The 12,594-nt window shown below is 44.6% G+C and overlaps 1 protein-coding gene across 4 annotated transcripts in view; it reads left to right on the top strand.

The window, feature by feature from the left end:
* Nucleotides 1-425: 425 nt before the first annotated feature.
* The window catches only part of LOC137369795 (receptor-type tyrosine-protein phosphatase mu-like), a 991,520-nt gene continuing 979,351 nt past the window's right edge, over nucleotides 426-12,594 (top strand). For all 4 annotated transcript variants that reach the window (XM_068031279.1, XM_068031278.1, XM_068031276.1 and 1 more), the window contains exon 1: nucleotides 426-761. In XM_068031279.1, the coding sequence (XP_067887380.1) occupies nucleotides 689-761 (73 nt within the window). In that variant the 5' untranslated portion in view covers nucleotides 426-688. The remainder of the gene's footprint in view (nucleotides 762-12,594) is intronic.

Genomic DNA, 12,594 nt, shown 5'->3' with positions numbered 1-12,594 from the left:
CTTTCCCCCCTCCCTCACCCTTTCCCCTCTCCCTCACCCTTTCCTCCTTCCCCCTTACCTCCTCCCTTCCCCCCTCCCTCTCCCATTCCCCCTCCCTCCTCCCTTCTCTCTCCCTTTCCCCTCTCCTTTTCCCCCTCCCTCTCCCATTCCTCCTCCCTGTCCCATTTCCCCTCCCTCTCCCATTGCCCCTCCCCCTCCCCCTCCCTCTCCCATTTCCCTTCCCTCTCCCATTCCCCCTCCCCCTCTCGTTTCCCCCCCTCCCTTTTCCCCTTCCCTCCCTCTCCCTTTTTCCCCTCCCTCTCTAGGTGAGCTGATGTCTGATCTATCGCCCGGTGGGTGATATTCCCGGTTGACCTGTTGGTTTTACTGGGGCCGGTGCTGGTTCCGCCGCGAGTGGAGAGAGCTGCGCGTGCCCGAGAGCCGCCAACCAGGCGCGTCCCCGAGCTCAGGAGAGGGCGCGAGAACGCGCTTCAGGGGCGGCGGACACGCGCTCCGCCCGACGTCAGCTCTTTCCTGGCCAGTCTGTCAGAGCCAAGTAACCAGAAGTAGTGGAAAAAAGCTGAACGCGTGAGGAATTTAACTTGGGAAAAAAAGAAGAGAAAGAAGAAAGCCCCAAAGGCCGAGGAGCAGGAAAGGCAGGAAAAAACAGGGAAAGGCAGCTTTCCCATCATTTCAGCCAGTGTGAGCGATGAAGCGGCTTCTAAGTTTCCTCCTGGTGGGGCTGAGTCTTTTCCTGAGAGTCAGAGGACAGACGTTTGCAGGTAAGAGGAACCTCAATGTGTGCAAAGTGATGACTGCAGCCAGCTGGCCTTGGGAGACCAGCTCCTCAAATCCCAGACCCTGCAAGTCTCAATCCTGAATCCTGGACCCTTTCTGGGAGCCCCGTCCTGGATTGCCTTATTCCTGAGACCCAGCCCTGCCTGGAACCCTCTCCCCATATCTGGGACCCCGTCCTGGGGCACTCCCATCCTGACACCCCTCTCCCTATCCTTGGGACCCTGTCCTGGGACTCCCCTCCCTTACTCTGGGACCAGGTCCTGGGACTCTCTCACTATGTTGGGAGCCTGTCCTGGGACCTCCCCCCTCCCCTTACACTGGGAACCTGTCCTGAGACCCCCGCCCCCTCCGCTAGTTCTGGGACCTAGTCTTGGGACCCTGAGCTTTGAACCGATCTCACAGTTTCAGTTCTGGGGCCTCAACTTCCCCCGACCCCCATCCTCCATCCCCACCCCGTACATTGTGACATCCTCAAGCCCGACTCTTCAGCCCTGGAAACTTCAGATCTGACCACCAGCCATTCCACCCTGATTTTTCCGAGAACTTCAGCCCCGGAGACTGTCTTCTCCCTCACCCCTCAAACCCTGGGGGCCTCCTGCCCTCTTCCCCCCTCATTGCAGCTTCCTAAACTCTGCATATTGATCTGGATTGTAATGGTGGGTTCTATGTAACCCTGCAGAGGGGGTTTGTTTCGCATTGAGGAGGTTTCCTGTTCGCTGTCGCCCTCCTGTTTAAAGTGAAGGCTGAGCAGAGGGGCGGTTAACCCCGGGCTTGCTATCCTGATACTGTTTACAACCGGCTCTCAGTGACCGAGGGGAATATTTCTAAACTTATGGCTGTTTCCTGTGCTCACACTCAACACCGGTTCAGCAGCTACCTGCCGCTCGCCTCCACTCAACACACTCAGTCCTGGAGGAAAGTTTTAATCTTGTGTCATTTCACTTTCAGCAGCTTCACAGGCTGTAGTTGGAATGTGTCATTCCGTCATTTTTTTGGGGGGAGGGGGTGTTAAAATGCCCCTTGCAGCGACTGAGAGCTCAGTGAGCCGCAGTGCCCGAGCCCTCTCCTCCAATCCACAGCCGCTGTGGGATCCGCACAGTTTGATACAACAGGAAACTTTTCACTGCCCGCTTCCTGCAGGCTCGGTAACTTTGTGATTGTTTAGAGCTGAACGGAATGAAACAGAAAACTCGAGGAAAAGAAACTGGAGATCTGAAACTCCAGGAAGCACTTGGAGATTCCCGACTCCGGGAAAGTGCGGAACATTTTTTGGGAGGCGGGGGGGGGGGGGGGGGGAAGTGACATAAACTCTTCATGAATTTGTGGAAACAGCTCAGGATGGCGTTGCGGGGCGGGGGAATTAATCCACTTGATTCAACATGTCGCAAAACCAATAATAGCTGAACTGCAAATTACCCTCCAATTCGGTAATAGCTGGTCAGAGCACAGACTGCACATTGCACAGTTGCTTCAAGACGCAGGGGAAATATTTAATCAGTCTTCGAAAAAGGGGAGGTGATGTCTAGAGGGAGAGAGCAGTTAGTTATAAGCAAAAACTTGTCAGCATGGAGATATAAAATGATGAGCAGTGTGAAATCAAAAATAAACTTCAAACTAAAAGGTAGGGCAAGAGGAAGGCAAACGAAAATTGGCAGGAAATTATTCACACAATCTAACTGTAAGGGTCCAGGAGCTGGGTAGTGGGAGTCATCTAACAGGTGGTGCACAATGAGGACGGCTGGGGCTCTCTCTGGCTGCATGAGTTTACCCAGACACAGTGGCCTCTCACCTGTCGCAGGTCTTAAACACTGAGCGTCCGGAAACCACTCGAACTGGTGGGAATTAGAAACTTCGCTCATAGAAATAGGTGGGCTCCCAAATTGGGGAAACTGGGATCTGAAACCTCAGGATAGATTGGGGCTTTGATTCTCTGGGAATCCAGTAGAACCTTAAGAAAGGATGCAATGAACTAAAACTTTGGAAAAAAAAGTGGTCTAAAATATAGTGAATGGAGAAATTAAACGTGGGCACAACTTACTCAGGTTTAATTTCTCTGCCGCCTCGGATTTTACTGCCAGTGCTTGTCATTGCTGTTAATTGGGGAAGAATAGAGGGTTTAATGAGTTGAGCTGCTGGCTATAACCCCGAGACATCCCAGAGCGAGAGCTGAGTGAGGCTGTGTCTGTAATATGAAATCAGAGTTTTCAGTGTTGGTGAACTGGCTGTGCTCCTGCTGTACACAGGGAGTCTCTAACGCACTGTGTAATACAATGAAATAGCGGGATTCATTCATGGCTTCGCATTTTCCTTCACCATACATCACTTCCCACAGGTGCAACCGGCTAACGTGTCAAAAGCTGTTATTTTGATTTAAGGCTTCTGAGTAATGACTTTGTAAAGCGATGATGTCATGACCTAAAGGTTATAATTGTGAACGAAACTGGGAGAATTGCTCTTAAATAAACATTGTATTCTCCTGTTTTGATTACTTGTGTCCTGAAGCCCTGAAACAGCAGTGTTAATAATGCAAAATCTTCCCTGAACGCCACTGAAAATGAATTCAACAGGACCGAAGTGTCAAGGTGTTTCTCATCAGAGAGCGATTTCACTCAGAGACAGACCGACAGACATGAAACATCCGAAACTCAGGGGAGGGGGGGGGGGGGGGGGGGTGAAATCCCAATACAATTGTTTAATTTCATTCTAGTCAGAAAAAGTGTGACAAATGTCCTTTAACCATCTTGACACAGATTTGGTGATCTCATTCTGACATACTGAGATGCAGGAAACTTCACAACATCTACTGTGTTTATTCCATCAGGAAACCGAGCTGCCAGTCAGTCAGGCAGTTAGAATGAGCCGCTGGATTATCATTGCTGTATAGTGATCAGTGCAGCGAAATCCAACAAACCAATTTACTAGCCATGGTCGAGGGCTGTATTTGATTCATAAGGGCTAAGGCTGCAACTTACAGCTACTGCTCTGAGACTGGGAACTGTCACAGTTGGCATGACCCCGGTGATACTGCAAATTACCACCCACGTTCTTGCTGCCAGCAGCTACATACTGTACTTGTATGCCTGTCAGAGCTCGGCTCCCGGTGACTAAGAGAATATAGGCGGCAGCACTTGCTTTCGTTCAACATTAAACGGACTGAAAACTAAATTTAGCAAGCGACACTTTTTGAACCCACTTTACACCAGAATGAAATTGACATTCCACCCAAGTAGTTTGAGATGGAATCCTAAAGGGATTGCTGCCATTGTTTAGTGTGCTGGGGAGTCAGGTTGAGACCAGGCTATTGAGTTATACAGCGAGGTGTTGCTGACTCAAAAGTGGCCAGTGTAACTGAAACCTTAACTATCCAGTGAAGTGAATGGGAAGTGAAGCCTGGGAGAATTGTACTTTGTCCATGGTGTATTTTTGCTCTATCTTTTGTTATGGTAATTTTGGGGTTGAACCGCAGTCTGGGCTTTCTTTGGGCCAATGGGCCCACTCTGAAAAACAAACTGGCCCAGGTGAGACTAGTTGGCTTTTATATGTTGCTCTTGGTTAATCACAAAACCATTTTTAATTGCAAAGGTAGTTTTTGTGCTGTAATATCACATTGTGGTTACTCTATGTAATTTGCACTGTAGGAGTTAGCAGCAGAGAAGGGGGCTATTCCCACCATTGTGTCTGTGTTGGCATTTATAGACCAATCCAAAACTAATCCCACTGCTCTCTTCTCTCTCAATAGCCCGATACCCTCCTCCTAGCAATTTCTGGAAGCTTCTTTTATTCTATGAATGGTCCACTAGGCAAACAGATTTGGGTCTGGCACTTATTTGATGAAAGCTGGTGGCACTCTCGGTTTAGTCCCTGGAGCTAAAGTATAATATATTCCCAGTAGCAGTCTCGCCAACTGAGAGTTGGTATGAGGTCTATTCAAAGCCTAGTGAAGGCCCCAAAAATGACCCAATAAAGTACAATTAATGGTAGAGAAGTGAAACAGGACATAAAGGTTGTGCACAGTCAGGTTCAGCCTGTGTGAGCAGCTGGGAAGGAGTATAGAATCATGGGCTAGGTTAAGGTTTTGGTTGGAACTAAACATGGTGCCTTTGTTCTTGAGCATCTTAAATTATTGCTCATTTTCAACTTGTTACTGAATAAGCAGTTGGTTTAGCATATTAATGGTCAGGGAATCAAGGAGGATAGAGGAAATGTAATGTTGGGTGTCGCCAGTGCAAATTGGAAGGCTGCCTCATTGCTTGCAATGATATCATCGAGGGGTAGCATGTAGAGAAGGAAAAACAGGGGTCAAGGGTGGAACCTTGGGGCACATCCAGCATGGCCTTACAACAATCAGAGGTACAGCCATTACAGGAGATCTCCTGACTGCACTTGTTTAGGTAGGAGTAAAACCAAGTCTCAGGAATACCACAGGGGGGGGGGGGGGGGGCTGTGCGGGTGGCACAAAAAAAGCGACATGGGTGGAGAATGAAGTGGTCGGCCATAGAATGCCATGAGAAATCACATGTGGCAGCCTACCAAAAATTGTCATCACAAAGTATGTACTTGGTGTCTTTGACCAGAGGAGGCTGAATGACTGCTTAAGTAACTTTACCTTGTTCACCACTCCACCCGCAGCCACCCCGCCAACTTCCTTCAAAAGCTACCATGGATGTGGCTTTGGCCACTTACCCCCTAACATGTCTGTGTTGCTGAGAGGACAAGGGAAAGATTGCTCTTCGATCTCTGTATGTTACCTTGAGTCCTTAGAACAGTTGCTGACAGTACCAAGTATTATCCAGGATGGACTAACCTGTTTAATTTTTCCCTCACTCCTGCAGGAATATCATGAATGTCCAACTAACATGGTTTAGATTAGGAAATGATTGGATTGGGGGTGGGGTGGGTAGTTAACTGATGATAAAGCAGAGAGCTAGTGCTACTGAGCTGTTAGTTTCATTTCTATTTGTTTTGTAGTACAGGGATCTCTGTAAAATTCCAAATTCATAACTGGCTAATTTTAAAGGAGAAGGAATACTCAGTGAAGACTGGGTGTCGTAGTGTGAAAATAGTGTGAGCGCACACTCACAAAAGTGGTACAAAGTAGGCCCATTGCAAGAGAATCCTGTTGTCTCACATCAGCAGAGTGCTCCCAAATTTCCCTAACCTAATCAACAAAGGGAAACTAATAAGGCCCCAAGGAAAAGCCAGTAAAGTGTTTTAACCTTTCGAATAAAAAAGTATAGACATGGAACAGATCTAGAAAGGCAAGGAAGGTGTAGGAAAGCATTGTCCCGCATAACTGCCCTTGATTGTTGAAATTCTGACTTTAATTTATTTAATTGACAGCAGAAAACTGATTGTCAGGATGATTTTAGTCCGTTGAAAAACAGTTTCATAGTCACTTCTCCATAATAGATATCATCCACATAACGTCATCAAATTAACTGATGGAATTCAGTGAGTGATCATGACATAACACATTAAGATATACAAAAATTACATAATTATCTACAATTTTTGAAATGCAAACAATAAGGGAATAGTTATATAGAAAAGTATCTGTTTTGTGCACTATCTTTCCACTTTACATTCACAGCACAGTCTCCTCCTTTAAGGCATTACCAAATAAAGCAGAAAGAAATTGTTGCATTGATACATGCATTACAGCAGGTGTCTCAACAATCACAGGATAGTTAAGAGGTTACAGTTAGTATGCTGGAAGGCCTAGCTTTCCGTATAAGTGAACGTTAAATCTCTACATATGTCTTTTGTACAACACAGGCTGTAGGAAAATCGCTCAATAGATCTGAAAGCATTTTATTGTCTGTCTGCCTCTTTCTACCACTACCTTACAAGCTGGGATTGGATTCCAACAACAATTAGTTCTCTTTGCCCATGTATTTCATTCCAATGAAATAGCAAATATCTATCTGAGACAGTCAAGCTTCATTTAAAACTGAGCTCCCATTGAGAAGTACTATATTGACAAACATGCCAGTTTATGGCTTTAGTTCAACCATGAGAGGCCCAGCCACCCCACCCAGTTCTTCCACCATAATAAACCCTGTCGCAGACAGTAACCTAAAATACGCCACTGCCCTGGGATCAGCTATTCTCTTTATGTATCTTTCATTATGTCGCTAGCCTGACTTCCTTTCATGATACAATGTCAATCAGTGTTGGTCAGGGCCTTGCATTGTTTTACAGCGTACCACGTTTGAGTCAGCAGCTGAGTGCTTTCCTGTTTTTTGGCACAATGCTATATGCTTCTATTCCCCAGGCAGTTCAAACCCTTTGAGTACCGAAAGACTTTTTTCAGTCTTTCTAAATCCTCTTGTCCTTCTTCCAATTTAACATCTGCTAAGTTACAAGATTCAAATGATGTTACATAGTGGAATTAAAGCAACTACCCTACCAGAAACACACTATTGCTTCATTTATAGTATTCAAAGAATAAATCAGGATCAGGTAGTCTGTTCAAAAACACCTTAGTTTTGGAGGGAATTCACACTTCTCAAGAAATTTAAAGGCGTTTTGGCATCTGCCAGAGTCGCTTTGTAAGATATTTCTCCAGGCCTGTCAGCAATGATGTGTGACCAGTGAAACCGTGTCAGTGTGCTGCCAGTTACATCTGCCAGTAATTATCTTTTAAAGTATATCATGCAATGTTCGGTTGGAAATTAGAACAGAAGAGTTTTCCTATGACTCAGTGGGTAAACACACTGTCCAGTGTGGAATGCAACCATACCATTTCGGGTTAGATCCCCGGTCTGTGTGAAGCTAACTGATCGTGGCTGTGATGCTATAATTGGCCTCAACATTGTTGTGCAAAATAATCAGGTTTCTGCTCCTGATCGGTATTCAGAAAATGCATGAGCATGGATTTTGGGGTTAGGCTCATCTGTGATGCTCCACCTAGATGAATTTCTTTTCAACAATCACTCTCGAAGCTCACCCAGGGGGGATGGCCACTTGGGTGAGACTGTACTCTTTAAACTGTAATCTGGAAACAACTCAAGCTTTCAGGGGAGCAGAGGGCTGAGGGGTACAAAAAGATTGAAATAAATCTTAAGTAATCTATTACACCATCTTTCTATTTTGAACACTATCTCCCTACCCTACACAGGCAAATCGTAAAAATGCACTGTTACACCAAACACATTGGGGTACATGTTCACACTGAGAAGACTATGGGCAAGCTGGCTGCTTGTTATTCGGCTGGAGGCTTGGTCCATTTTGAGGGTGGGGGTTTCCTTCAGATTTGACCAAAGGGCTGTCGGCAGAAAATGGGTGCCTACTGGGCCCAGGCTGCCACATTATTGGGTACCCAGTTGGCTTCCAGGCTAGAAGGAAGTAATTCCCGGGGGGGCGGGGAGGAGGGGGTGATCGAGGGAGGTGGGGAAGTGGGGGAGGAATATGCAGTCTAGGCTGATTTTGTAGAGCCCAGAGAAACAGACCATCTCCTCTTTGTGCCAGTAAAATATACACATATTCACCTGTTAGATTCATTAAGACTGACCTGCCAGCTGATTCTGGGCAGAGCATATGCAGCACACAATGCACACAGTCCTCTTCTACAATGGCATACATAGGACTCTGATTTGTATTTTAAATGGCCCTATCACCTGACTGAGGCGGATGCTCCAGTCACCCATTGCTAGACCCAGGGGAAGATTGTGGTTGCCATAGCAATAATGAGAATGGGTGGTCAAACATTTCCCACCACTTTTGGGGTGCTCAATGCTGAGTGGGTGGCCTTAAAAGCTATCCCATTAAGTGTAATTTCCTGCCCTTACTCTCCTAGTAGACAGCCTTGTCCACCTTTACTTTGCACAATCTTTTGTCCATTAATTCAAATGGTTTGAAAATCATAAGTGCCCAAATTTCCAATATGCACTTCTGACAGGCAAGGCCAAGAGCACAAAGTCAGAAGATTATCCCTTGGTTTTGTTTCTTTTTGTTTTCTCTTCATTCTCTAATTGTCTTGCAACTTTTCCTGAAGAAGCTGCTTCAGTCTGGACTATCCCTAATGGCCCTCTGATACCTTGTCCAAATCACCATTCTTTACTGGGAGCTTAAACAGTGTTGGCAGGCTCACCAACAACCAATGATGTTCACTTTGCAGCAGGGTAACAATCTGGAAGAGAAACCCTAGATGGTGATTCCCTTCCCTAGTCCAGAGACAATGAACTCAATTGCAGCAGACAATCCTAACAATTTTCATAAAATATGTGGTATCTGCCAGTCTGATTTCTGAGAATGTTTTAAATTGGATAAAATATAGCAAACACTCAGAGAATTCCCTTGAAACAAATATAGAAATTTGTTCCACTTTACTTTGTAATCAAACAGATTTTATTATTCTCAAGCAGTTACATTTATTTTTGTCTGTTTACTTGATGGTGAGGAAAGATAAATATAATAAACACCAACTTTGGAAATTGATATTATTTCTAATTTGCTAAAATATGTTCCCGTTTGTTAACTTTTTCTTTGGGTTAGTTAACATTATTAGAGGTACAAGATGCAGCAACAAATGCACAGGATGACATAACAGGGAATTATTTCAAGCCTGCCTAAATACTGTGGAAACCATTCAGTTCTGTATAAATACCATCTGAATTTGGAATGAGGGCGGCAAGAATTCATCTGGGTCTGCTATTTGGACCCAGGATCAGCGCTGGGCAACTGGGAGGTCCAAGGCCTGTCTAAAATTGGTTGATGCAGTAGATTGGCCATTGGTCTTTCAGAGCTAGGCGTCTGGTCCTTCCACTTGATATAAGCAATCACTCGTGGAATTGATGTCTGCTTTGTCTACTAGAGGTATGGCCCTGTGTGAAATAAGCTAGATAGTCTCAGTCCAGTTCCTGGTGGTCATGGGTGTGAAGTACAAATTAGCAAGATACTGCAGATGCTGAAAATTTGACAACAAAACAGAAATTGCTGAACATACTCAGCAGATCTGGCAGCATCTTTGGAGAGGGAGAAAAAAATGCTTATGTTTCAGGTCGATGATAGTTCTCGTGAAAGGTGAAATGATAATGCTGTTTCTCTCCCCACAGATGTTGCCTGATCTGCTGAGTATTTCCAGCATTTTCTCTTTTTTTGTCTGCGCCATTACTTCTGGTGTTCCCCAGGATCTATCCTTGGCCCTCTCCTATTCCTCATCCACACGCTGCCCCTCAGCAACATCATCCGAAAACACACTATTAGTTTTCACATGTATGCTGACGACACTCAGCTCTACCTCACCACCACTTCTCTCAACTCTTCCACTGTTGCTAAATTATCAGACTGCTTATCCGGCATCCAGTACTGGATGGGCAGAAGTTTCCTCCAATTAAATATTGGGAAGACTGAAGCCATTGTTTCCGGTGCCCTCTCCAAACTCCGTTCCCTAGTTATCAACTCCATCCCTCTCCCTGGCAACAGTCTGAGATTAAGCCAGTCTGTTCACAAACTTGGTGTCACATTTGACCCCTGAGCTTCCAACCTCATATTCGTTCCATCATTAAGAGTGCCTATTTCCACCTCCATAACATCATCTGACTTCACCCCTGTCTCAGCTCATCTGCTGCTGAAACCCTCATTCATGCCTTCATTACCTCTAGACCTGACTATTCTAATGCACTCCTAGCTGTTCTTCCACATTTTATTTTCCGTAAACCTGAGATCAACTTAAACTCTGCCGCCTGTGTCTTAACTCACACCATCCCATTCCCCTAGCCCCCTGTGCTCGCTGACCTACATTAGTTCCTGGTCAAGCAACAGCTTGATTAAAAATTTCTCATCCTTGTTTTCAAATCCCTCCATAGCCTTACCACTTCCTCTCTCTGTAATCTTCTCCAGCCCACAACCCTCCAAGATATCTGTGCTCATCTAATTCTGGTCTCTTGTGCATCCCTGATTTTAATCACTCCACCATTGGTGGCTCCGCCTTCAGTTGCCTAAGCCTGAAGATATGGCATGCCCTCCCCACACCTCTACGCCTCTCCACCTCACTTTCCTCCTTTAAGACATTCCTTAAAACTACCTCTTTGACCAAGCTTTTGGTCATCTGACCTAATATCTCCTTTTGTGGCTCTTTTGTGTCATACGTTGTTTTATAATGCTCCTGTAAAGCACCTTGGGATGTTTTATTATGTTAAAAGTGCTATATAAATATAAGTTGTTGTTTTAGCTCGCCTAAGTCGACAACACATAAGGATATTTGTTGTGAGAAGTGGAAAAATGGCACTGCCGCAGTCGAGGGTGCTTTCCTCAGGGTGAGGTAGGAGTAAAATGGATGGCACATTGTTGGACAGCTGGTTGTGTTTCAGCTGAACTGAGAGTGTTTGATGCTGACTGTGGGATCTGAAATCCCCAGCACTAACATCTCCCCTCAGCTTAACAAGCATAAATACAAAAAAGGAAGATAAAAACTATGAATATTGAAAATCTGAAATAGAAATCAAAAATACTGAAAGAAACCAAATCCAGAAATTATGTGGAAGGGTCTTCCTCCAAAACGCCAAGTTGTACTTTTGTTTTTTTGTCCTGGAACAGAAAAGACGACAAAGTAGCATCCATGCGGATGATAATGAAATGCAGGATGCTTTCCTTAGGCGTTGTATCTAGAAAAATTATAATTGTCATCCTTTTGAATATATTTACAATTTCAATGGCAATAATGACCAAAGAAAATCTTCCTACATTTGTTGACAACGTTGCTACTCATTGCAGCCCAGAAGTGATTATTTTTTGACTGTACAAAAAATTCAGAGGCTTTTAAATGACAATGGCTGACTTCAGGGCATGTGTGGGAGGGGAGTGAACCATTACTGTCTCTCACCCTAATTGATGAACCTATATTTCCTTGTAAGTCAATTAGTCAGAGGTGACATGATGGTGAGCATGTCTAGTTGTGGGGGAGAGGTACACTGTTATTTTCTCAGTCTTTGAATCGGGATCACGTTCTTGTGTTTTGAACAAAAATATGATAGTTGGCCTGTAACTGGTGCAACAGGTAGCTTATTAATCTATATCCACTGCTTTGTGAGCAGTCCCTCTCCAGAAGCTGGCACATCACCAACTGATCTCTTTAAACAAAGACATTTGTATTGCTCACAGCTGGCGGTCCAAGTCAAGGATGAGGGCTCACTTCACAGGCAGTCTCTATACATCCACCTGCTCCTATATGTTCCCCTGTGCTGCCTCCAACCTACTTCAGCTCATTCTGAATTTATAGTAAGAGTGCTGTTTGAGGCCCTAGATTTTCACATCCAGCTGAGTGATAGGGGTTTAAGTTCTTCTCTCACCAAAGATTATTATTTAAGTTTCCATGATAGAAAAATGTAATGAATGATTATGAGGGTGTAATCTAATTTAGGAGTTCAATCAATGTCATTAATTATGAACACACACGCAGCGCAAAGTGGCCTGAAAATATTATCTAAATATCGAAATTGAAATATAGCTTTTAGCTATGATTGATATATACTAATTAATTTTAACTGCATATTTGTTTTCTTACCAATTTTGCCGGCAGGACCTGAGGCTGATTTGGCAGTCTGGTATAGGACAGTAGATTTTATTCCTTATTGTGGCATTTGGCTTGCAGGATAACTACCACAAGGCAGTCACTGTAGTACTACTGCGCAGCTGTCTGGCAGCAGTGTGGTTTGCTGGCTTATAAACTAGTTTGTGCATGTTTTTGGGTTCAATTTGTGCTGTGTGTTACCAGTAGCAGGTTCTTCTGGATTTTAGCATGTTAAAAATAAGCTCATATATTTAAAAGATAGTGGGCAAAAGCATTTCTTATTAATGTGTTACTAATATGCGTGG

The sequence above is a fragment of the Heterodontus francisci genome, chromosome 5 (genome assembly GCF_036365525.1).
Source record: "Heterodontus francisci isolate sHetFra1 chromosome 5, sHetFra1.hap1, whole genome shotgun sequence".
NCBI lineage: Eukaryota > Metazoa > Chordata > Chondrichthyes > Heterodontiformes > Heterodontidae > Heterodontus > Heterodontus francisci.
This window is presented reverse-complemented; position numbering and strand designations above follow the sequence as displayed.